At 41.4% G+C, this 27167-nt stretch overlaps 1 protein-coding gene and 1 long non-coding RNA gene across 11 annotated transcripts in view; one reads left to right on the top strand and one right to left on the bottom strand.

The window, feature by feature from the left end:
• The window catches only part of ANKS3 (ankyrin repeat and sterile alpha motif domain containing 3), a 62494-nt gene that overhangs the window by 32204 nt on the left and 3123 nt on the right, over window positions 1-27167 (top strand). For all 8 annotated transcript variants that reach the window (XR_005213709.1, XM_037815420.1, XM_037815417.1 and 5 more), the window contains 4 exons: window positions 1645-1803; window positions 2953-3090; window positions 3690-3799; window positions 4203-4379. Coding sequence is in view for 7 of the 8 variants with exons in the window: in XM_037815420.1 (XP_037671348.1) it covers window positions 1645-1803; window positions 2953-3090; window positions 3690-3799; window positions 4203-4379 (584 nt within the window). In the remaining variant the exon portion in view is untranslated. The remainder of the gene's footprint in view (window positions 1-1644; window positions 1804-2952; window positions 3091-3689; window positions 3800-4202; window positions 4380-27167) is intronic.
• On the bottom strand, window positions 1302-26685 carry LOC119518305. Of its 3 annotated transcripts, XR_005213712.1 has the most exons (5): window positions 26569-26685; window positions 4604-4638; window positions 4275-4433; window positions 3568-3780; window positions 1302-3251 (listed from the first exon to the last, which is right to left on the bottom strand). It is a non-coding gene; the product is annotated as an uncharacterized LOC119518305 (long non-coding RNA). The 3 variants fall into 3 exon arrangements; XR_005213711.1 differs by lacking the exon at window positions 4604-4638; XR_005213710.1 differs by lacking the exon at window positions 26569-26685 and having other exon boundaries at window positions 4275-4774.

Raw genomic sequence — 27167 nt, 5'->3', positions numbered from 1 at the left:
TTCATTCCTTTGGTGCGTGAGTACGTTTCTCTTTCTGTTCTCAGTGTTTGGATTTCTGATCCAAGGTTGGCTCACCTACTCTCAAATGCTTGTCTGAGGATAGATGAGTTCAGAGTGTCGTATTACAGTTTCCTCCTACTTATTGGTTATTTTTTTGGGAGAAGGGGCATTTTCATCAGCTGAAGAGTGTTGATTTTCACTTTTTGCTTTCTGCTTTTAGTAGTTTTGTAAGAGGAAGACGGTGCTTTTCCTGTCATGGACGGGGCCTATTGGCTGGGTGGTTCCCACTTCCGGCCTCATGGCCGGGACAGTCTCCTCACTGAGTGGCTTTGTTTTGGGGAGGGGGATGTGGTCAGACCAAGGATCATGTGTCCTCTGATACTTTTTTGTCTTGCCAGGTCCTAGGTTTTCCTCTCTTGCCTTTTCCCCTTCACTGCAGTTTCCAAAGGTATCTCTCCGCAAAGGATAGGAGTGAGAGACTGAGAAATATCTCTGCTAGAAATTGGTGTTTTTCTCCCTACTTACAGGTAATTTGAAGTTTGCAGCACTCTCTGTCTTTGAGGTTATGTTGAAGGTGTGGGGTTTCTGTGTTTTATTTGTTCTTGTTCATTTGTACAGGTTTTAGAGGATGTGTTAGCATGTTCACCTTTACCTGTGCTACCCCCTGCCTTGTACCTTTATTTTTTATAACTTCCTTCAGCTTCTGCTTGGATGTGGGTCTCTGAGTGAATGGGTGTGTGTTTGATGATACAAGGAGAGAGAGGGCCCCTGGCTCATGTGGAGAGCCTGGGCTCTGTAACTCGCTGGCTCGCCGGGCAGGTGGCCACGTCGTGCCGTCAGTTCACGTCCGAGCAAGCCGTCTCACCTCCCAGGGCCGGGCTCAGCCCAGCTCTCTTCCTGGCATCCGGTTTGTTTTTTAATAAACACTAATTCATTTGGTGAGACGGTAATGTGAGCTACTTCTGTGTCTCTCCACCCCACTTCAACTCCAGTAGAACTTGTCAGCAACACATTTAAACACCTTGTCTGTCTTTTAAAGGCAGAATCAGATGGGAGCCTTATTTAAATAAATCCCTGAATTTTGCCTACAGAATAGATCAAATATGAAAAACTATGGAAAGCTGTAAATGGTAAAGTCTTTGGGCATATTGAGCTCTTGAGTGCAAATGGGAAGTGAAATTTGAAATACTTTATAAACTCTGGGTAACAAACACAGTATTCATTTCCCAGGCTGAACATGCAAAATTGCTTAAGAAATTGTGACTGATTTCCCTACTTTCATGAAGAAATAGAACTTATGATTTAAACTTAGAACAAAATTTATTTTTGATTATAAACATAATGCATGCTTATTGTTAAAAAAAGAAGGCACAGACAAGGAGAAAACTGAGAATTAAGCTCCTCCATCATGACTTTCAGCTCAGCCTCACACTTAGCAAGTTGGCCACCCCCACCCCCCACCCCCAGGGTTCCCATGTGGACTGGCCCTTGTGCATTTCTTACAGGTTAAGTCCTTGGGAACACACTTTTCTCGTCTTCACTTTGAGAAAACCAGTTGTGATGATTTTCTTCCGGTTTACTAGAAGTTTTAGTGAATTAGTTCATCATGAACAAACTGTCTTAATACTGGCATTTGACCCACAGAAAAATATGAAGACCTGAGTTCATCAGATGAGTCCTGCCCCCTTCCTCCGAGACAGAGGCCCTGTCGGAAGAAGGGCCTCAGCATCCACGAGGGGCCCCGAGCTCTGGCCAGGATCACGGCGATCGGGCTTGGAGGGAGGACCCCACAGCCCTGCCATGGTGAGCACGCTGCCTCCCCCGATGGCTCTGTGCCCTTTGTGGCTTCTGAGCACACAGATCTGGGACATTTGGCTGAGTTTTTGTCTTTTAAGTGGCAGAGCCTTTGCCTTCCGAGGAGCCCCTGCCACCTGTCCCTGCCCCGAGGTTTGGTGGGAGTTGGGAGGAGCAGTTTTATCCCTGGGGTTATGTGTGGGACTCATCTGTCAGCCACACAGAGATGCTATTTTAAAAAGAAACCCATTCCAGTTGGCAAAATAATATATGACCAAAGCCCATTTATGCCCAATTATTTTTCTGTATAGTTATACCAAAAGAGAAGTCTGGGAGGATGTTTACCAAAGCAGTGATAGTGGTTGTCTCTCAGCCTTGGCATTTCGGGAGATTTCTGGTTTTTCCTCTTATACCCTGTGTTAGTGTTTGAATTTTCTATAGGTACATACATTCTCTTTCCCATCAACTAAAAAAACATTGAACAATAGCATGTGCTAAGTGTAAAAATGCTTTGTGACTATGTAAAAATATAAGGAAGAAAGTAAGTGGCCTATAATCCCACCAGCCCGTGTTTTTCTGTGCAAAGAAATGCACATTTTGGGGTTTTGGGACAAATGTGGAATTCTGTTCTCTTGTTTTGTGTTCTGCCTTTTCTACTTGTTTAAGGTTATGTAATTTTGTATTACTGCTGTTAATTTTTAGCCCAGGGCCTGCTACCTTCTTATTCAGCCAGCTCTTTTTTTGGTGGGGGGTTCCCTCTAAATGCCTCTGTTTCAAAGTCACAGGGAAGAAAAGCCTGGGGAGGGGAGATTAGGGGTTTTCAGCTAATTTCCTGCTTTTTCACTGGAAAAATGCACAGCTTGGTGTAATGGTGAGAGCACCGGGCTTGAGCTGCGTGCCAGTCCTGGCTCCGCCTTGCGCCTGCTGAGCATGCCAACTGGTCTCTGCACCCCTGAGCCTCCTTGCTCACCTGTAGACTGCAAATCTGTGTGGAGACTGGCTGAAGTTGTGGCCGGGAAAGTGCACGTTTCCTGCCTCCTGCCTGAGGCTGGCTCCTCTCTCACAGTGGGTGCTCTCCGTGGAAGCCGCTGCACCTGGACGGGGCCCTGCTATCCTTCCTGAGTCTGTCCGGGCTCACTTCCTCCATCCTGTCCACAGGGCAGGAGCCTCCACGCGGCTACGTCACCTTCAACAGCAGTGATGAGAACCCCCTGGAAGTGGGGGGCCTCTGCTACAGGGATGTCACCTCCCCTATCAACGACCGGGACGTGGAGAGCAGCAGCAGCAGCAGCCGGGGTACGTACATCCCTCCACTTCCCAGACCTGCTGGCCAGCTCAGCTGGTGCCTGGGCCCTTCTCCCAGTCCTCAGGTCTAGGGCTTCCTGCGTGCCACCCCTGGCTCAGCCCCACGTTGGGTCCCTCCAAAAGACTGAGAGGGTGAAGGACATAGAGGGTCCCTGTAAGGAAGACCAGAGAATTGGACGTGGGCACAGGTGAGGAGGGGCTTCCGGTGCAGGACCTCCATGTGGGATTAGGGGGTCCTTCTAGACCCACAGGTTTAGCACCTTATTTTATGCCCTCACAGGCTTTCATGACAGTCTTCCTGGCAGGAAATGTCTGTTATAATTATACATTTTCATTCACTCAACAGTTATTTACTGAGTGCTCACTATGTACCAAGCATTGATTTATCAGTGAACAAAAAAAGACACTCTGCCCATGTGTGTGCAGAAGGGGGTTTTGGGACAATCAACAATAGAAGAAAACATTAACCTTAAGAGAAGTTGACGAGTGCGGTGGAAAACCAGCTCAGGCCTGGGGCCTGGGGAGAGCCCATTCTGCATTCACCATGAGCGAGACCCGTAGTCAGGCGTCCTTGTCTTCACCACCATCAGAGGGACGTGCCTTCTGTGCCGACCTCGGGACCATCCGGGGCAGGAGCAGCAGTGAGGGGCTGGTGAGAGCCCACCGAGTCAGCAGTGAGGCCTCGATGGAGAGCAACGAGGTAAAGACTCTTTTTTTTCTTGATTTCCCATCACCCATCCTTTCTTTGGTATCGTGCGTGATGCCTGATAGTTAGTTTGAGATAAGCTAGTCTGGGAACATGTATTTGTTGCATGTCTGCACTGTGTTTCTAAGCACAAGACCCTGGGCCTGCCCCCAGGAACACTGCCTGAGTTTGGGTGGTGCAGACTGCAGTAGATCACCAAGAAGACCTCTGTGTGGTGAGTGAGGAGGGATTTCATAAAGGGTTTCTAGTCTCACCCACTTCCTGAGGGCAGTGGCACAAATCAAGAAGTAGAAGGTAGAACCAAGGGGCAGGGAGCAGTGTTTGGAAGCAGCTTTGTCAGCTGCAGGACCTTCAGTGTCACTGCAGTATTAATTGAAACACGTATCTCCTGCCACAGGATTCAGATCACGCACGTAAAAGCTCAGTTCGCAAGCAAACTAAAAGTTATCTGAAGACCAAGAGTCGTTACCATAACAGCGATGGCCAGTGGCCTCCCGGCGCCGGGCCTCCCGGGGCAGCCTGCTCCTCAGGACGCGGCCCCCAAAGTGAGAGACCCCCCTCCTCAGGACCCCAGGTGAGAGCTTCTGTGGAACTGGTGTGGTTCTGCTGTTAGGAGGAAGCACGGTTCCTGATTTGAGAGACATAATTGTGATTACGATGGGCCAGGCAGGACAGGGTGGTGATGGCTTCTTCCCAAATGCCCCGTAAACCTGCTCTAGTTCAGAGGTGACTCCTGAGGGCGGAGAGGACAGAGGCCAGCTGTGGGCTTTGTATACTTCTTTCCACGGAAGGACGTACCTGCCCCCGTGGTTTCCGTGCTTGACTGGGCCTCCCTGAGTTTAAGGAGGAGGAAAGACAGGAACGAACTCATGAGCTACTCTCAGGAGTAATCAGCAAGATGTATATGAAACAAAACATAATAGCTGACACTTGGTTAAAGAGCATTCTCTTAATGGTCACTGCTCCTGCTGCCGTTTCCATCGGGGGTTGCTCGGTCTAAGCAATTTCTTAGGGATTACAGGGGTGGCTCAGCTGCTCAGCTAATATGTTTATCGAGTTCTCCTACCCTGTACTGGCATAAGATGGAAGACAGAGAGGTAATTACTTGCCAGTTATTTGTTAAAACATCAGCTGTGCTATTCACTAATGGCCCATGACTGTAACTGTTGGGTTTTGCTGTCCTTGTGTAAAAAAGGGAGCACTGTGGGCCTGTATTCCCAGGCTCACAGAGCAGGACACTCCTCCTGATTCCTTGAACACACAGATTGGAGTGTTTGTGGTGGAGTTGTAAAGCCGTTTGTTTCAGAAAGCAGATAAAGGAAAATAATATTGTAAGGACCTTTGAGAATTGTTCCTCCACAAAACCAACCAAAAAAACTGGCAAAATTGTTAGAATCACCTTTTTCAGGACTCAGGAAATTAACTGTAACCTTGTAGCAACCTGGGAAGTGTTTGTTCAAGAGAAAACAGCCAAATCTTAATAAGAACACCAAAAATTTGCCTCTTAAGAATTTTATATCTGGCAAAACTGTCTTTAAAAATGAGGGTAAGATTAAGATATTCCCAGATAAATGAAAGCTCAGTTTGTCACTCCTAGGCGAGCCCTATGAGACATGCTAAAAGAGTTCTACATGTTTAAAGGAAAGGACGCTAGATAATAGATTGAAGTCACATGAAGAAATGAGGATCTTTGATAAGGGTAATGACATGAATAAATGTAAATGCCAATACAGTTGTATTTCTGGTTTGTAACTGCACTTTTTGCCTCCCACAGGATCCAAAAGGCAAAATGCATAAAATGTACGATAAATCAGTGGTTTTGGACTCATAATGTATAAATGTGCAATTTTTGACAAAAACCACCTAAGGGAGGGGTGGGGGAAGAAAGGATATAGGCACATACTGTTTGTGTACCATTGAAGTTAAGTTGGAATCTAAGCAAATGAATGTATTATAGATTTAGGGTGTTTAATTTAAACCCTGTGGTAACTACAAAGAAAATATCAGAGAACATTCAAGGTCATAGAGACAGAAATCAGAGTATAGTTTGCCAGGGGTCAGGGGCACAGGGGGAATGTGGAGTTAATATACAGTGGGTACAGGGTTTCTGTTTGGGGAGGTGGGAACATTATAGTAATGGAAGGTGGTGAGGGTACCACAGTATTGTGAATGTGATTAATCTGCTGAGTGCTATGCTTGGGAGTGGTTGAGATGGGGATATTATGTTTTATATATGTTCCCACAATTTAAAAAAGAAAGAGCAACTAAAGGGACAGTGACAATTAAATGCAATGCTGAATCCCAGACAGGATCTAATAATGGAGGAGAAAGGACCCAAAAGCACATTTTGGTACATATGAAAACCTTGGAATATAGACTGTAAGCTTCATATCAATCTTAAATTTCTTGAACTTGATAACTGCACTGAAGGCAGTTACAAACATGAATATCCTTGTTCTTGGGAAATGTACATGGCAGTATTAAGTGTTCAAGGATAATGATGTATACAACCTACACTAAAGTGTTCAGAAGATGGATTGATAAATAAGTAGACATCTAGCTAGAAAGAAAAATAAAGCCTATGTGGCAAAATGTTAAAATTTCTGGAGCTGGGTACTAGGCGGATAGGGGTATGTTGGAGTTCTCTGTATTGGGTTTGTATTAAGTTCATAAATATTCTGTAAGTTTGAAAGTATTTCAAGATAAAAAGTTGAAAAAAATGAAAAATTCACTAGAGGATCTCAACAGCATGTGTTAGCAGGCAGAAGAAAGAATAGGTCAATTGATATTATGTAATCTGAGAAACAGAAGAGAGAATGAAGGAAAATGAACAGAAACTCAGAGACCAGTGAGACATCATCAAGCAGAACAACATACACATGAGAGTCCCAGAAGGAGAGGAGAGAGAGAGAGGCAGCAAGACTATCTGATGAAATAATGGGTACAACTTGTCAAATTTGATGAAAGACCTGAATCTGCATGTTCAAGAAAATAAATGAATTCCAAGTATGATGAACTCAAAGAGATCCACATGTAGACACATCATAAACTATTGAAAGACAAAGACAGAGAATCTTGAAAGGAGCAAGAGAGAAATGACTCATCACATATGAGGGCTCTTCAATTAAATTAACAGCTAATTTCTCATCAGTAACAGTGGAGGAGAGAAGGCAGTTGGAAGACATATTCGAAGTGCTGAAAGAGGAAGAATACTGTCAACCAAGAATGCCATATCCAGGACTTCCGGGAAGATGGTGGAATAAGGAGTGGAAGAACTCTTCCACCAGAAATATCTAGGGAACAGGCAGGAACTGTGCAAAGCTGCTGTTCTGGAGCTCAGGAAAACAAGGGAGGACTGTGCAATGTATAGGGAAGAGCTGGATGAAGAAATGGAGAAACTGTAACGGAGACCCACACTGAGTGACTCACTTGGCCGTGGCTCCTGATACCCGTCCCCCACCCTCGATGCTGGCAGCCTTTCATCAGCTCAGTGTTCACCCAGCAGGCTGCTGTGGACTGGGAGATGCAGGGAAGCCCTCCTCTCCCCAGAACAGAGGGCGGTGCAGCACAGTTCTGATCCAACCGTTGGTCGGAGAAATTGGCTCTCTGGGTCCCACAGCCTTGGCCCTTTCTGGACAGGCACCAAAGCAACTGTGATGCCATTATTTCCACCCATTGCAGAAGCAGAGGGGACAGAGGGCTAAAAAAACAGCTTACTATTTTAGGGCCATAGGGAATAGGTTGCTGAAGAGCACTGTTTGCTGGGCAGGTTGGGAAAGTACAGTCTTAGGAAGGTGCTTTCCTTATCCTCTCCCTAGGGCCCTGTGGAGAACCTATGTATTCTGGCTGCAAAATATTAATGAACCAAGTGCCAAAGAAGCACTTTAACATTAACCCAATCAACAACAAAATCTTAGAAAAGAGAGGGAAACCGACCTTCAGAATAATCTCATCAAGATAATCAGGTGCTCAGATACCAGCAAAAATTTATAGGACCCGATAAGAAAAGAGAAGCTATGGCCCAACCAAAGGAACAACTTAAAAAGTCAAAGGAGAAACAGAATCTGGAACTGATCAAAGATGTTCAAACAAATCTCCTAAACAAATTCATCAAGATGGCTAATGTGATAAAGGATATTAAGAAGGTGTTGGGTGAGCATAAAGAAGAATTTGAAAGCACACAAAGAAAACATGGGAATTAAAGACACAACAGATGAAATAAAAATTACACTAGAGATACACAACAGCAGATTTGAAGAGGCAGAAGAAAGGATTAGCTAGCTAGAAGACAGCATCCATAGTCGAACAGACAAAAGAACAGATGAAGAAAAGAATGGAAAAATTTGAGCAGGGATTCACGGAAATGATTGACAACATGAAGTGCACAAACATATGCATCATGGGTGTCCTAGGAGAAGAGAAGGGAAAAGGGTCAGGAAGAATATTTGGGAAATAATGGCTGAAAATTTCCCAACCCTCATAAGAGACATAAATATGCAAGTCCAAGAAGCCCAACATTACTCCAAACAGAATAAATTCCAGTAGACCCACTCCACGACCCTGCTAATCAGAATGTCAACTGCCAAAGAGAGAATTCTGAAAGAAGCAAGAGAAAAGTAATTCATCACTTACAAGGGAATCACAATAAGATTAAGTGCTAATTTCTCATCAGAAATCATGGAGTTGTAGGGTATGTGTGTATATATCTCAATAAAACTGAATTGAAAAACAAAAACAAAAACCATGGGAGGCAAGAAAGTTGTGGTATGACATATTTAAGGCACTGAAAGAGAAAAACTGCCAGCCAGGAATTTTTTATCTGGCAAAATTGTCCTTCAAAAATGATCGAGGGTTTAAAACAGTCACAGATAAACAGAAGCTGAGAGAGTTCATTAGCAAGAATCCTGCCATATAATAAATACTACGTGGAGTTCTCCAGGCTGAAAAGAAAAGACAGGAGAGAGAGACTTGGAGGGGAGTATAGAATGAAGATTATCAGTAAGGGTAACTGAAAGGATAAAAAAGAGAAACAAAAATAAGATATGACATATAAAACCCAAAGGATAAAATGGTTGAAGTAAGTACTGCCTTTACAGTAATAACACTGAATGTTAACAAATTAAATTCTCCAATTAAAAGACATAAAGGGAAAAACTAAGATAGTGGCTAGGTGAGACAGGGCAAAAATACACCTCCGTGAAAAACACTAGATAAAAAACTAGAAAGTGACCCAGAATACCGGTTACAGCGATGCGCCAGCTGGACGAGGTCTTCTAGTTCCACAGAGGCCATATACTTGCTGAAACCAGGAGTCTGCACTCTGAAACGAGTGAGTAAGCTGGCTAGAAGACCCACAGCTGCGCGGGGGTCTGGGAAAGCCAGGGTTTGGCGTTTGGAGACTGATGGGCTCTTTTAAAAAAAAAAAAAAAAAGGAAAAACCCAGGAGCGACTGCAGCTGCGACTGTGGGAACCACGCAGTAAAACACAGCAGGAGGGGGCTGGGCTGGCTTCTCGGTGTCTGGCCTGGAAGATAGCCCGCTGCAAATACCCTCGGGGCCGGGGAAATGGAGGGGAGAGCCGGAAGCAGAAAGAAACCCCGCGGCTAGCAGCTGGCTTCCCGGAGGGCTGGATAAACTCCTGCCCGGGGCAGTGCCCACAGCCCAGAGCCCCGCCAGTTGTCCTGGAGCTGGGAAGGAGGAATTGTGCGAGAAGGCGGGTGTGGAGACACCCTGTTCGGCCATCTTTGCATCAGGTTGAAAGCGCCCCGGCACGGCCCGGTAGCCCAGGGCTTCCCTTGAGGGACGGCGCACACTGGTGACATAGCATGGCATTCCCTTGGCAGAGGTCCTGGAGGATCGCGGCTGGGCGGGGGGACCCTCTCGGAGAACCGAGGGACACTACACCAAGTCTGGTGGTTTGTGGGACAGCGAGAGAGAGTGTCTGGGGCTGAAATGAAACTTGGGGCGGCCTTGAATCCCCAGGAACCTGGGGGATTTGAATATTAAAACTGTCCTTCCTCCCTGGCCACCTGGACACACACCCCACATTCAGGGCACACGGCTCCAGCAACACACCAAAACTGAGTTCTCCAACTGAACCCCACAAGAATCATTTCCCCACACACCGCAGGGACAAGGTGGAGAACTGACTTGAGGGGTATAGGTGACTCACAGACGCCATCTGCTGGGTAGTTAGAGAAAGTGTACACCACCAAACTGTTTCTGAAAAATTAGATAGGTATTTTTTTTTTTTTTTTACAACTTGAAAGAACCCTATCGAGCAAAGCAAATGCCAAGAGGCCAAAAACAACAGAAAATCTTAATGCATATGATAAAACCAGACGATATGGAGAATCCAACTCCAAACACACAAATCAAGATATCGGAAGAGACAAAGTACCTCGCACAATTAATCAAAGAACTACAATCGAGGAACGAAAACATGGCAAAGGATTTAAAGGACATCAAGAAGACCATGGCCCAGGATATAAGCAACATAAAGAATACCCTAGAAGAGCATAAAGAATATATTGCAAGAGTAAATAAAAAAATAGACGATCTCATGGAAACAAAAGAAACTGTTGGCCAAATTAAAAAGACTCGATATTCACAATACAAGACTAGAGGAAGCTGAACAACGTCTCAGTGTCCTAGAAGTCCACAGAACAGAAAATGAAAGAACAAAAGAAAGAATGGAGAAAAAAATTGAAAAAATTGAAGTGGATCTCAGGGATACGATAGATAAAATAAAACATCCAAACCTAAAACTCATTGGTGTCCCAGAAGGGGAAGAGAAGGGTAAAGGTCTAGAAAGAGTATTCAAAGAAATGGCTGGCAAAAACTTCCCAAACCTTATACACAATATAAATACACAAAGCATAAATGCCCAGTGAACTCCAAATACAATAAATCCAAATAAACCCACTCCAAGACATATTCTGATCAGACTCTCAAATACTGAAGAGAAGGAGCAAATTCTGAAAGCAGCAAGAGAAAAGCAATTCATCACATACAAAGGAAACAACATAAGACTAAGTAGTGACTACTCAGCCGCCACCATGGAGGCGAGAAGGCAGTGGCATGACATGTTTAAAATTCTGAGAGAGAAAAATTTCCAACCAAGAGTACTTTATTGAGCAAAACTCTCCTTCAAATTTGAGGGAGAGCTTAAATTTTTCACAGACAAATGCTGAGAGACTTTGCCAATAAAAGACCTGCCCTACTTCAGATTCTAAAGGGAGCCCCACCAACAGAGAAACAAAGAAAGGAGAAAGAGATAGAGAATTTTAACAGACATATATAGTACCTTACATCCCAAATCACCAGGTCAAGAAATTAAAAAAAAAAAAAAAAAATTGAATATACTCAAAGTACATTCTCCAACCACAACGGAATACAAATAGAAGTCAATAATTTTTGAACTGTAACGCCACGATTTACTTCCTACATGATATAAAATACACAAACTCTAATGACAAATCAGTGGTTTTGAACTCAATGTAAAATAATGTGATTTTAGACAACTATATGAAGGTGGGGGAATGGAGGAGTATAGGAACATAGTTTATGTGTCCTATTGAAGTGAAGGTGGTATCAAAGAAAAACAAGATTGATAAGGATTTAAGAGGTTAATTTTAAGCCCCATAGTAAACACAAAGAAATTATCAGAGAATATAACCATAGAGATGAAAAGTAGAGTTTGGGTTAAGAGAAATCGGGGAAGGGGCAATGGGGAGTTAAGAAATGAGTGTAGGGTTTCTGTTTGAGGTGAAGGGAAATTTCTAGTAATGGATGATGGGAAAGAGCATTACAACATTCTAAATGTGATTAATCCCACTAATGGAAGGCTAGGGAGGGGGTGGAATGGGAAGATTTAGGCTGTATATATGTCTCCACAATTGGGGGAAAAAAAAAAAAAAGACAGTCTAAATAGATGACAATTGAATGCCAAGGATGAACCTGGATGGGATTGGAGGATAGAGGACAGGTGGCTCAAAGGGACACAGCTGAGACATAAGGAAAAGGAAATATAGAATGTAAGCTTCATATCATTGTTGAATCTCTTGTACTTCTTAGCTGCACTTAATGGGATTGCATAAAAGAATGTTCCTGTTCATGGGAAGTGTGTACGTGAATTATAGTGTATGTTCAAGGATGTGTGCAGCTAGCTCTCATATGTTCAGAAGACAGAACAATAGATGATGGATGACAGGGAGGGAGGGAGGGAAAGAAATAGTGATGTGACAGCACGTTAAAGTTGGTGGATTGAGCTATCGGGGGAGGGGGGTCAGGGTATGATGGAATTCTGTGTATAGGGTTAGTATTGTTTTTGCAACTGTTCCTATAACTTTGAATTTATTTAAAAAAAAAAAAAAGACATAGATTGGCAGAATGGATTAAAAAAATGTGTTCCTTCTATATGCTATATCCTTACACTCAAGGATACACATAGGTTGAAAGTAAAAGGCTAGAAAGGGATAGTCCACATAAACAGACGAGAGAGCTAAAATCAAAGACCTAACCACACACCTGGAGGTAGATAAAGAACAAAAAACTAATCCCAAAGCAAGCAGAAGGAAAGAAATAAGATTAGGGCAGAAATAAATGAAATTGAGAACAAAAAAACAGAGAGAATCAACAAAATCAAAAGTTGGTTCTTCAAGAAGATCAATAAAATTGACAAACCCTTAGCTAGTCTGACAGAGGGAAAAAAGAATTTGGAAGTAAACAAAATTAGAAATGAGAGGAAGGACATTACTACTGACCCCACAGAAATAAAAAAGATAGTAAGAGGATACTATGAACATCTGTATGCCAACAAATTAGACAACTTAAATGAAATGGACAACTTCCTAGAAACACATGAACAACCTACACTGTCTATAGAATGGAAGACCTCAAGAAACCAATCACAAGTAAAGAGACTGAACTAGTCATCAAAAACCTCCCAACAAAGAGAAGCCCAGGATCAGATGACTTCATATGGTGAATTCTACCAGTCATTCCAATAATTAATACCAATCCTGCAGAAACTCTACCCAAAAAATCAAAGAGGAGGGAACACTCCAACTCATTCTATGAAGCTAACATCACCCTAATAGTGAAGCCCGATAGAGACACTAAAAGAAAAGAAAATTACATACCAATCTCTCTAATGTAGATGCAAAAAATCTCAACAAAATACTTGCAAATCAAATCCAACAGCACATTAAAAGAATCATACAGCATGGTCAAGTGGGTTTTATTCCAGGTATACAAGGGTGGTTCAACACAAGAAAATCAATTAATGTAATAAACCATGTTAAAAAATCGAAGGGGAAAAACCACGTGACCATATTGATTGATGCAGAAAAAGCATTTGACAAAATCAAGCACCCTCTCTTGATAAAAGCACTTTGAAAGATAGGAAGAGAAGAAACTTCCTCAACATTATAAAAGGCATATGTGAAAAACCCACAGCTAACATTTTACTCAATGGTGAAAAACTGAAACTCTCCCTTTAAGATCTAGAACAAGACAAGGATGTCCACTGTCACTACTGTTATTCAACATTGTATCAGAAATCCTAGCTAGAGCAGTTAGGCAAGAAAAAAAATTAAAAGGCATCGAAATTGGAAAGAAAGAAGTAAAACTTTCAGTATTTGCACAGGACATGGTCCTAAATTTAGAAAGTCCTGAAAATCTACAACAAAGCTACTAGAGCTAATAAACTAGTTCAGCAAAGTGGTGTGGTACAAGATCAACACCACAATCAATTTTAGGATATTTAGGATGTATACCCCAAAGAACTGAAAGCAGATACTCAGACACTTACACACCAATTTTTGGAACCGTATTATTCAGAATAGGCAAAAGGTGGAAACAATCCAAATGAACATCAGCAGATGAATAGATAAACAAAATGAGCTATATCCAAATAGTGGGAAACTATTCAGTGATAAAAAGGAATGGAATTGTGATACATGCTGCAGTGTGGATGAGACTTGAAAACACAATGCTAAGTGAAAGAAACTAGGCACAAAAAGACAAATATTGTATGATCTCACTTATATAAAATATGTAGAATAAGCAAATTCATAGAGACAGAAAGAGCAGATGTTACCAGGGGCTGGAGTAAGAGGAAAAAGGGAATTACTGTTTAAAGGGTAAAGAGTTCCTGTGTTGGATGATGAAGAAGTTTTAAAAATGGAAGGTAGTGAGGATAAACAACATTATAAGAGTAATTAATGCCACTGGATTGTACATTGAAAAATGGCCAAACAGATGGGGAGGGGAAAGATGGTGGCAGAGAGGGTGTGGAATTTACTTAGTCCTCTGGAGCAACTAGTAAACAACCAGGAACAACTAGTAAATAATCTGGAACAACTGCTGGGGGACAACTGTGACTGTCCACACATAGTACACCAACTTGGATTGAGTGGAATGCTAAAGGGAGCTGAAAGGAAAGGACACCTAGACAGTAACTTAAAGCTTTATGAAGAAATAAAACCTCCTGTATAGGTAGCTCTGTAGGAAATATAAGTGCCAGTATATTGTACATTTTGTTTGTAATGCTGTCTTTTACTTATATGGCTTAAAACTCAAATGCATAAAAACAAGCACAAACCTTTGTTACTGGGCACACAGTACATAAAGATGCAATTTGCGACAGGAAAAATACGTAGGAAAAGAGTATGTGTAGTTTATTGAAATTAAGTTGGTATCAACACTAACGAAATTGTAATAGATTTAGGATCTTAAATGTAATCCCCATAGTAACCATAAAAAAATAAAAAAATTACACAAAAGGAAATGAGAAGTGATTCAAAATAGCTCATTATAAAAGATTATCTAAAGAAAAAAGAAGGCAGTAATGGAGGAAAGGATGGATGAAAAAAGGTATAAGACTCAGAAAAAAGTTAGTGAAATGGAAGAAGTAAGTCTTGCCTTATTGGTAATGACCGTAAATGTAAATGGAATACACTGGTAATGAAAAGGCAGAAGTTGGCAGAATGGATAAAGAAGCATGATGCAACTCTAAGCTGTTTGCAGGAGATTCATTTAGATCCAAGACACATGCAGGTTGAAAGTGAAAGAATGGAATAGTCAACCTTGCAAGGTGTTAAAAATGGGGAGGCATTGGGGGAGGGATGCAATCAATGTAAACTAGAGACTGTAACTAACAGAATCATTGTATTATGCTTCCTTTAATGTAACAAAGGTGATATACCAAGGTGAATGCAGATAAGAGGGGGGGATAGGGGAGGCATGATAGACACTTGACATTGGTGGTTGTCTGAATCTTTACCCTACTTTGATTTAAGATTACTTTTCCTTTTGCTGCCTCCTAGCTGTCATTTTTTTCCCTCTCTACCTTCTTTGATGCTCCCTCCTGCCTTGTGGAAGAAATGTAGATGTCCTTATATAGATAGTGGTGAAGGTAGTGAACACATAAATATGTGACCATACAGAGAACCATCAATTATTTACTTAGGATGGAATGTATGGGGTGTGAACAAAACCATCTTAAAAAAAATGGGTTGATGTCAAAACCTCAAGGGCAATATACTGAGTGAAATAAGCCAGACACATATGGACAAATATTGCAGGGTCTCACTGATAAGAACTAATTATAATATGTAAACTCATAGACATGAAATATAAGGTACCAAGATATAGGACGAGGCTTAAGAATGGGGAGTGGTTGCTTAGTATGAGCAGAGTGTTCAACTAGGATGAACTTAAATGTTTGGAAATAAACAGAGGTGTAGGTTGTAAGATGTGAGAATAACTAACAGTGCTGAATGGTGTGTGAATGAGGTGGAAACGGGAAGCTCAGAGTCATATATGTCATCAGAAGGAAAGTTGGAGGTCAAAAGATGGGAATGTATAAAACTGAATCCTATGGTGGGCAGTGTCCATGATTAACTGTACAAATATTAGAAAACTCTTCCATGAACCAGAACAAATGTATGACAATACAACTAGAAGTTAACAATAGAGGGACATATAGGGAAGAAATATATACCTATTGCAAACTATATACTACAGTTTGTAGTATTTCAACATTCTTTCATAAACAGTAACAAATGTACTATACCAACACTAAGAGTCAGTAATTGAGGGGGGTTGGATAGGGATACGGGAGGATTCGAGTTTCCTTTTCTTTTCCTTTTTTTTCCCCCATCTTTACTTTATTTCTGGCCTGCAGTAATGAAAAGTTTCTAAAAATTGAACAAAAATTAAGTGTGGTGATGGATGCACAGCTGTAAGAGGGTACCAGGGGCAACTGATTGTACACTTTGGATCTTTGGATAATTGTATGGTATCTGAACAATCCCAATAAAAATTAAAAAAAAAAAAAAAGAATGGAATAAATATTCCTTACAAATAGTAATTAAGAGAGAGCCGGGATGGCTCTGTTACAGGAGACAAAGACATTATTTTTCAATAGAAGGGTCAAAATTCAACAAGAAAATATAATTATAAACATTTGCTTCTAACAGCAGGACCTCAAATATAAAAATATATGAAGCAACTATCAACAGAATTCAAGAGTGAAATAGACAGTTCTCCAATAATAGTTGGACATTTCAATATGCCACTTTCAATAAGGGATAGAGCATCTAGACAGAAGATCAGCAAGGAAGTAGAGGACCTGAACACAGTATGAACCAAGTAGATCTAAAGACATATTCACCCAACAACAGTAGGGCATACATTCTTTTCAAAGGCACATGAATTGTTACACTCCAGGACAGACCATATGTTAGGGCACAAGAGAAGTCACAATAAATTTTAAAATAGTGAAATCACACAAAGTAACTTCTCCGAACACCATAGAATAAAGCTATAGATCAAAAACAGAGGCAAAACTGGAAAAATTACAAATATATTGAAATTAAATAGCACACTTAAACAGCGGGTTAAAGAAAAATTTACAAAGTTAATTAAATTATACTTAGAGATCAATGACATCAAAGAACATAAAACTTATGGAATGCAGCAAAGGCAGGGCTCAGAGGGAAATTTATAGCTATGCATGTCTATATTAAAAAAGAAGAGAGATCTCAAGTTAATAACCTAAGTGCACATCTTGAGGAACTAGAAAAAGAAGAGGAAAGTAAGCCCAAAGTTAGAAGAAGGAAGGAAGGAATTAGAGTAGAGATAAATGAAATAGATAAAAGTTATTTCTTTGGGAAAAAAACAATCAAACAAGTAAAAAACCAATAAAATTGACAAACCTTTAGCCAGATTGACAAAGAAAATAAGAGAAAAGCCATATTTCAAATAATTGAAATTAGAAATGAAAATTATATCACTACTGACTAGAGAAATTAAAAGAGGATACTGTGAACAACTGTAGCCATCAAATTAGATAATCTAGAAGAAATGGGAAATTCCTAGAAATACACAAATTACATAATTTGACTCAAGAAGAAATAGAAAACCTCAACAAAACTAAAACTACAGGAGGAGACCTAAGACGGCAGCTAGGTGAGACAGAGCAAAAATCACTTCCGTGGAAAACACCAGATAAAAAACCAGAAAGTGACCCAGAACACCACTTCCAGAGTAGCACCAGCCGGACAAGGTCTGCTAAAGCCACAGGGAACCTGCGTTTGGTGAAACCAGGAGTCTGCATTCTGCAACGAGTGAGTGAGTCGGCTGAGTCCCTCGGCCACACTGCGGTGTGGAGCAACGGTGGGATGGCGCTTTAAAAAAAAAAGAAGCCCGGGAACAGCTGCAGATAAGACGGGAGTGGTCTGGACTAACGCCTTGGGGTCGGGGGTAGAGGATACCCCTTCCCACACCCACTGCTGATTGTCTCGGGTCCAGGGGAGCAAAGGGGAGCCAAAAGAAGAGAAAAAAAAAAAAAAAAACAACACATGACTTGCAGCCATCTCCCAAGTGGGTGGGGCTACTGCTGCCCGGGGCCGAACACACAGCACAGAGCCGAGCCAAGAAACCCAGCCTGACAGGGAGTCTTTCCCGCACGACACAATATCAGCCGTGGACAGTGGCCTTGAATACACCCACGGCTGATTGTCCCGGAGCTGGGAGGGCGGAGCTGTGCGGAAAGGGGGAAGTTAACGTGTCCCATTCAACCATCTTTGAAGCGGGCTGGGAATGCCCCCACACAGCCTGGCGGCCCAGGGCTTCCCTGGAGACCGGCACTCACTTGTGACGTGGCACGGCCCTCCCCCCCTCAGCAGAGGTCCTGGAAAAGCACAGCAGGGAGGGGGGAACCGCTCGGAAATCCCAGGGAACCTACGCCAATACCAAGGACTTTTGGGTCGGCGGCGGAGAACAGCCTTAAATCTCCGGAAACACCTGGGAGGTCTGATTATTAAACCTGCCCTTCCTCCCTAACCACTCAGGCACATGCCCCTCATTGAGGGCAGACAGCACCGACAACACACCCAAATTAAGTGCACCAATTGGACCCCACAAGAATCAGATCCCCACACAACACAAAGTTGGGGAGAACTGACTTGAGGGGAATAAGTGACTCACGGATACCATCTGCTGGTTAGTTAGAGAAAGTGTATGTCACCAAGCTGCAATTCTAACAAATTAAAGAGCAAGTAAAGCAAATGCCAAGAGGCCAAAAACAACAGAAAATCTTAATGCATATGATAAAACTGGACGACATGGAGAACCCGACCCCAAACAGTCAAATCAAAAGATCAGAAGACACACAGTACTTGGCCCAGTTAATCAAAGAACTACAGACAGGCAATGAGAGCCTGGCACAGGATATAAAGGACTTGAAGAAGAGCATGGCACAGGATATAAAAGACATAAAGAAGACCCTAGAAGAGCATAAAGAAGATATTGCAAGAGTAAATAAAAAAATAGAAGATCTTATGGAAATTAAAGAAACTGTAGGCCAAATTAAAAAGACTCTGGATACTCATAATACAAGATTAGAGGAGGTTGAACAACAACTCAGCCTCCTCGAGGAGCACAGAACAGAAAATGAAAGAACAAAAGAAAGAATGGGGGAAAAATTGAAAAAATTGAAATGGATCTCAGGGATATGATAGATAAAATAAAATGTCCAAATTTAAGACTCTTTGGTGTCCCAGAAGGGGAAGAGAAGGGTAAAGGTCTAGAAAGAGTATTCAAAGAAATTGTTGGCAAAAACTTCCCAAACCTTCTACACAATATAAATACACAAAGCATAAATGCCCAGCCAACTCCAAATAGAATAAATCCAAATAAACCCACTCCAAGACATATTCTGATCAGACTGTCAAATACTGAAGACAAGGAGCAAGTTCTGAAAGCAGCAAGAGAAAAGCAATTCACCACATACAAAGGAAACAACATAAGACTAAGTAGTGACAACTCAGCCGCCACCGTGGAGGCGAGAAGGCAGTTGCATGACATATTTAAAGTTCTGAGAGAAAAATTTCCAACCAAGAATACTTTATCCAGCAAAACTCCTTCAAATTTGAGGGAGAGCTTAAATTTTTCACAGACAAACAAATGCTGAGAGAATTTGCTAATAAAAGACCTGCCCTACTTCAGATACTAAAGGGAGCCCTACCGACAGAGAAACAAAGAAATGAGAGAGAGATATAGAGAATTTCAACAGACATATATAGAATATTACATCCCAGGTCACTGGGACACACGTTCTTCACTAGTGATCATGGATCTTTCTCCAGAATGGACTGTATGCGGGGACATGAAAACAAGCCTCAATAAAATAAAAAATTAAAAAAAATGAATTTGTTCAAAGCACATTCTCTGACACAATGGAATACAAATAGAAGCCAATAACCATCAGAGACTTGGAGAATTCACAAATACCTGAAGGATAAAAATGAGGGGGAGATGAAAACATTCCCGGATAATCAAAAGCTGAGGGACTTCATCACTAGTAGATCAGTCCTAAGCAGGCTGAAAGGAAGGGACACTAAACAATTGACTGAAACCACATGAAGAAATAAAGATTTCCAGTAAAGATCACATGGTAATTATAAATACCAATACTACTGTATTGTTGATTTATAACTCCACTATTTACTTCCTACAGGATCTAAAATACATAAACTGTAATGATAAATCGGTGGTTTTGGACTCAATGTAAAATATGTAATTTTTGACAAGAACTACATAAAGGTGGGGGAATGGAGGAGTACAGGAACCCAGTTTACGTGTCCTATTGAAATTAAGTTGGTATCAAAGAAAAACAAGATTTTTACAGATTTAAGATGTTAAATTTAAGCCCCACGGTAAACACAAAGAAAGTATCAGAGAATATGACCAAAGAGATGAAAAGTAGAGTAGGGGTTCCAAGAAGTGGGGGAAGGGGCAATGGGGAGTTAAGAAATGAGAGTAGGGTTTTTGTTTGGGGTGAAGGGAAACTTCTAGAAATGGATGGTCGGAAGGTGATAGCATTCCAACATTCTAAATGTGATTAATCCCACGAATGGAATGCTAGGAGGGGTGGAATAGGAAGATTTAGGCTATATATATCTTTCCACAATAGAAAAAAAAAAATAAGACAGTCTAAATAGATGACAATGTAATGCCAAGGATGATCCTGGATGGGATCTGAGGTCGGAGGAGAGGAGTCTCAAAGGGACACAGATGGGACACAAGAAAAAAAAAGAAAAAAGGAAATATAGAATGTAAGCTTTATATCAATGTTGAATTTCTTGAACTTCTTAGCTGCGCTTAATGACATTGCATAAAATAATGTTCTAGTCCATGGGAAAGGTATATGTGAATTATATTGTTTGTTCAAACATATGTGCACCTTGCTCTCATATGTTCAGAGGACAGAGCAATAGAAGATGGGTATGAGGGAGGGAGGGACAGAGGGAGAGAGGGAGGGAAAGAAAGAGACGCTGGTGTGACAGGATCTTAAAGGTGATGGATCGGGGTATCGGGGGAGGGGGGTCAGGGTATGATGGAGTTCTATGTATGGGGTTTGTACTGTTTTTGCAACTGTTCCTGTAAGATTGAACTTATTTCAAAATAAAATTTATTATTAAAAAAAACACACACACACACACACACAAAAAAACTGAAAGTACAGAGATTGAATCAATAATCGAAAACCTTCCACCAAAGAAAAGTTCAGGATCAAATGGCTTCATGGTGAATTCTACCAAACACTGAAAGAAGAATTAACATGAATGCCTCTCATACTTTTTCAGAGAATTCAGGAGGGGACACTTTCTAATTCTATGAGAACAGCATTACTCTTGATTCTAAGACCTGATAAAGACATTACAAGAAAAGAAAATTGCAGACCAATATCCCTTATGATGCAAAAAAAATTTTTAACAAAATACTAGTGAACCGACTCTGACAGCATATTTTAAAAGATTATTCATCATGATCACCTGAGATTTATGCCAGCAATGCAGGGGTGGTTCAACATAGGAAAATTAATCAATGTGATATACCATATAAATAGAAGGGAAAAAGCAGGAATAACTCAATAGCCACAGAAAAGGCATGTGATAAAATCCAGCTCCTTTTCTTGATAAAAACACTTAAGAAAACTACAAATAGAAGGGAATTTTCTCAACACGATCAAGACCATTTATAAAAAACCCATAGATTCAGGGGCAAGATGGCCGCATAGAGAGGAGTGGAAGCTAAGTAGTCCCCCTGGAACAACTACAAAAAACCAGAAACAACTAGTAAATAATCCAGAATAACTGCGGGGGGACAAACGAGACCATCCATTCATCATACACCAACCTGAATTGGGAGGAATGCCCGAGAACACAGCATAAAATCTGTAAGTAAAACCTGCGGAACCAGGTCGGGAGACTCCCTCCCCCATAGCCCGAGCTGTGGAGCCTCCTGGTGCCAGAGAGAAGCTCTCTCCCAGCAAGTGAATACAGCTCAGCTGAGCTCCAACTGGGGTTTTAAGTAGCGAGTGTGAACTGCTCACTACAGGTACACAGCCCCAAAAAACAGACAGAGGCTTTGGGTGACGACTGACCTGGGAGAGCCGGAGGGTTGCCTTGGACTGGATCTGAAGGGGACTATCTGTTTCTTTTTTGGCTCAGTGGAGAAAGCCCCAGTCATTTTCAGTTTCCCGGGCTGTGACTCGGGGAAGGGCGGAGACAGCACAAGCAGAGAGCAAGACCATTGAAATGCTAATGACCTCCACCTGAGGGGTCTGTCTTCTCTAGGAGGAAAGGGGTGGGGCCCTTTCCATTCAGAACCAGACCCCAGAGCCTGGGGGAACACGGCCACACCTCCTCACTCCAGTCAAGAATTATAGGCTAATTCTATAGCCTATAATTCTATAGGCACCTGCTGGGCAGAAAAGCACAGTGACCCGAGGCATCAAAGGGTGGAGCAATTTTCTAAGACACACCTGCAGGGAAACCAGATACTGAATATTTCTTCCCTCTGGGACCTGAGCCTGTTCTGGTCTGGGAAAACCCGATTTGGATAACCAAGGAAACCATGCCTAGACAACAGAAAATTACAACCTACACTAAAAAAAACAAAGTTATGGCCCCGTCAAAGGAACAAATGTACACTTCAACCGAGATACAGGAATTTAAACAACTAATGCTAAATCAATTCAAAAAGTTTAGAGAAGATATTGCAAAAGAGTTCAAAAAACCTACTAGTAGAATCTATGGAAATGAAAGGCACAACACAAGAGATGAAAGACACAATGGAAACATACAACAGCAGATCTCAAGAGGCAGAAGAAAACACTCAGGAACTGGAGAACAAAACACCTGAAAGCCTACACGCAAAGGAGCAGATGGAGAAAAGAATGAAAAAATATGAGCAACGTCTCCGGGAAGTCAAGGATGAAACAAAGTACAATAATGTACGTATCATTGGTGTCCCAGAAGGAGAAGAGAAGGGAAAGGGGGCAGAAGCAATAATAGAGGAAATAATTAATGAAAATTTCCCATCTCTTATAAAAGACATAAAATTACAGATCCAAGAAGCGCAGCGTACTCCAAACAGAAGAGATATGAATAGGCCTATGCCAAGACACTTAATAATCACATTATCAAATGTCAAAGACAAAGAGAATCCTGAAAGCAGCAAGAGAAAAGCAATCCATTACATACAAAGGAAGCTTAATAAGACTATGTGCGGATCTCTCAGCAGAAACCATGGAGGCAAGAAGGAAGTGGTGTGATATATTTAAGATACTGAAAGAGAAAAACCACCGACCAAGAATCCTGTATCCAGCAAAGCTGTCCTTCAAATATGACAGAGAGCTCAAAATATTTTCTGACAAACAGACAATGAGAGACTTTGTGAACAAGACACCTGCCCCACAGGAAATACTAAAGGGAGCACTACAGGGTGATAGAAGACAGGAGTGTGTGGTTTGGAACACAATTTTGGGAGATGGCAGCACAACAATGTAAGTACACTGAACAAAGGTAACTATGAATATGGTTGAGAGAGAAAGATGGGGAGCATGTGAGACACCACAAGAAAGGAGGAAAGATAACGACTGGGACTGTGTAACTTGGTGAAATCTAGAGTATTCAACAATTGTGATAAAATGTACAAATATGTTCTTTTACGAGGGAGAACAAGCAAATGTCAACCTTGCAAGGTGTTAAAAATGGGGAGGCATTGGGGGAGGGATGCAATCAGCATAAACTAGAGACTGTAACTAACAGAATCATTGTATTATGCTTCCTTTAATGTAACAAAGGTGATATACCAAGGTGAATGCAGATAAGGGAGGGGGATAGGGGAGGCATGTTAGACACTTGACATTGGTGGTATTGTCTGATTCTTTATTCTACTTTGATTTAAGGTTATTTTTCCTTTTGCTGCTTCCTAGCTGTCATTTTTTTTTGTTTCCTCTTTCTTTTGCCTCTCTACCTTCTATGACTCTCCCTCCTGCCTTGTGGAAGAAATGTAGATGCTCTTGCTTAGTATGAGCAGAATGTTCAATTAGGATGAACTTAAATGTTTGGAAATGAACAGGGGTGTTGGTAGCAAGATGTGAGAATAACTAACAGCGCCGAATGGTGTGTGAATGAGGTGGAAAGGGGAAGCTCAGAGTCATGTATGTCACCAGAAGGAAAGTTGGAGGTCAAAAGATGGAAATGTATAAAACTGAATCCTATGGTGGGCAATGTCCGTGATCAACTGTACAAATACTAGAAATCACTTCATGAACCAGAACAAATGTATGACAATACAATTAGAAGTTAATAATAGAGGGGCATATAGGGAAGAACTATATACCTATTACAAACTATATACTACAGTTAGTAGTAGTTCAACATTTTTTCATAAACAGTAACAAACGTACTATATCAATACTAGGAGTCAACAATTGAGGGGGATTGGTTAGGGATAGGGGAGGTTTAGAGTTTCTGTTTCTTTTTTTCTTTTTTCATCTTTCACTTTATTTCTTGTCTGGAGTAATGAAAAGTTTCTAAAAATTGAACGAAAATTAAGTGTGATGGTATGAGGGTACCCAGGGGCAAGTGATTGTACACTTTGGATCTTTGGATAATTGTATGGTATCTGAACAATCTCAGTAAAAATGGGGGGAAAAAAAAAAAACCCATAGCTAACATAATGCTAAATGGTAGAAGACAAAACCTTCCCTTTAAGACCAGGAACAAGATAAGTTCCCTTTAAGATAAGAAGGCCCTCTTCCACCACTGCTACCCTGTCAATTGTGTTAGCAGTTCTGGCCAGAGCAATTAGGCCAAAAAAGAAATAAGAGCTATCCAAATTGGGAAGGAAGACGTAAAATGCTATTTGCAGATGACATGATCTTATATATAAAATATCCAAAAAAAAAATCCACAAGGAAACTACTAGAGCTAAGAAACAAGTTCAGCAAAGTGGCAGGATACAAGATAAACATATAAAAATCAATTGTGTTTATAAACACTGGCAATGAACAATCCAGAGAGGAGATTAAGAAGACAATTCAATTTACAAAAACATCTAAAAGAATAAAATATCTAGGAACAAATCTAACCAAAGATATGAAAGACTTCTGCATTGAAAACTGCAAAACACCGCTGAAAAGAAATTAGACTGCAGTAAATGGCAAGACATCTGTGCTGGTTTGGAGCTGTTATATACCCCAGAAAAGGCCATGTTTTTAAAATCCATTCTTGTGTGTGCAGACCTATTGTAAGTGGAACCTTTGGTTAGGTTGTTTCAGTTGAGATGTGACTCACCCAAGGTGGGTCTTAATCCTTTTCTGGAGCCCTTTATGAGAGGATAAAAGCGGGATCTTAGAAATGCACCAGAGATGCTGGGAGAAACACCTGCAGATGCTCAGAGAGAAAAGCCCCTGGAATCAGAAGCTGAAAGCGTTAGAACTCAGGAGTGAAGGACCAGCAGATGCCAGCCTTGTGCCTTGCTATGTGCTACAGGAGCCCCGGATGCCAGCAGCTTATCTTCAGAGACGCTTCAGCAAACTGCAACAACATCCCATGTTCATGGTTTGGGAAACTTGTTAAGATGTCAGTATTACCCAAAGCAATCTACAAATTCAATGCAATTCCATAAAAATTTCAGCAACCTTTTTTTTTTTTTTTTTTTTTTGCAAAAATGGAAAAGCTAATCCTCAAATTCACATGGGCATGGATAGCCAAAACAATTTTGAAAAGAACAAAGTTGAAGGACTCAAACTTCCCAATTTCAAATTGTACTGCAAAGCTACAATAATTAAAACAATGTGATACTGCTGTAAAGATAGACATATAGACCAGTAGAACAAAATTGAAAGTCCAGAAATAGACCCACAAATTTATGGCCAGTTGATTTTCAACAAGGGTGCTAAGTACTCGTAATGGAGAAAGAATAATCTTCTGAACAAAGGGTGTTGGGAAAACTATACCCACATGCAGAAGAGTAAAGATGCAAAACTCAAAGTCGATTGAGGACCTAAAATATAAAACTTGTAGAAGATAAAACAGTGGCAAATCTTCATGACCTGGGATTTGAAAATGGATTCTTAAATGTGCCACCAAGAAGATGAGCAACAAAAGAAACAATAAATTTGACTTCTTCAATATTTTAAAATTTTTGTGCACCGGAGGACATTATCGAGAAAATGAAAGACAATCTACAAAATGGGAGAAAGTAGTTGTAAACCATACATCTGGTATGGGTATAATGTCCAGAATCCATGAAGAACTTGTACAGCACAACAACAAAGCAACAAACCACCTGATTAAAAAATGGCCAAAGGATTTGAATAGACCTTTTTCCAAAGAAGAGATACAAATAACCAATAAGCATATGAAAAGATGCTGAGCAGCCCTAGTCGTTAGGGGAATTCAAATCAAGACCACAGTGAGATACGCTTCATCCCCACAAGGATGGCTGTTACTAAATGGAAGACACCAAGGCCTGGAGAGGACGCTGAGAAAGTGGACTGTAGTGCCTCGTTGGTGGGATGTAAAATGGCCAGCCCCTGTGGAAAGCAACTTCCTCGGAAAGTTAAATCTAGAATTATAGTTAAATATAGAAATAGAGAGTTCAACTCCTTGGTTTACATCCACGAGAATAAAAACGTGTCCACACAGAAACGTGTAGACAAATTTCAGAGCAGCATTATGCACAGAAGCCCCTGGGTAGGCAACAACCCAGATGCCATCAGCTTCTGAATCCATGAACAAAATGTGGAACATCCTGTGTCCACAGCATTGGATGTTATTTGGCCACGAAAAGGAATGAAATATTGACACATGCTACAACATGTATGAACCTTGTACATAACAGGCTAAATGAATGAAGCCAGACGCAAAAGATCACGTACTGTACAGTTCCATTTACCTGAGCTGTCCAGAATAGACCAAATCTGTGGAAGCAGAAAGTAGATTGGTCACTTCCCGGGGCTCGGAGAGGAGGGGCGGGGAAGTGGCTGTTTAGTTCTGGGGTGATGAAGCATCCTGGAATTAGATAGTGGTGATGGCTGTACAATCTTGTTAAATATACTTAACTATATTTAAATTTTATATACTTAAAACCAGTGAATTGTACAATCCAAAAAAAAAGGAAAAAAGGAAAAAGAAACACAAAGTAAGTAGGTTGAGGATGGAAGTCTGAAGTCAGAACTGAGTCTTGGGTTTGTTTATTCTTATCCCACTTGAGGGTCCCTTAGGAAATTGGGGGCAGACCCGAAAACCGAAAGGCGCTTGCAGATTTCCCAGGCCTGGGATGGGGTCCACATGGTCACTTGCCTCTTTAACCCCCTTTTATAGACTGAGCCCTTGTAAGGAAGAGGAATCGATTTCCAATGGTACAAGGCCAGGAGGTGACGCAGACAAGGGTCCCCTCGGCCCCCTCTGCATCCCGGACCCCTGCTCTCCCTGAGGCACCTGGAGCAGCCGGGACAGTTCGGGTCCCTGCCCGTGGAGCACCTTCCTGGTGCT

Source organism: Choloepus didactylus, chromosome 21 (assembly GCF_015220235.1).
Source record: "Choloepus didactylus isolate mChoDid1 chromosome 21, mChoDid1.pri, whole genome shotgun sequence".
NCBI classification, from domain to species: Eukaryota; Metazoa; Chordata; class Mammalia; order Pilosa; family Megalonychidae; genus Choloepus; species Choloepus didactylus.
The sequence above is the reverse complement of the archived record's forward strand: the minus strand, read 5'-3'. Positions and strand labels throughout refer to the sequence as shown.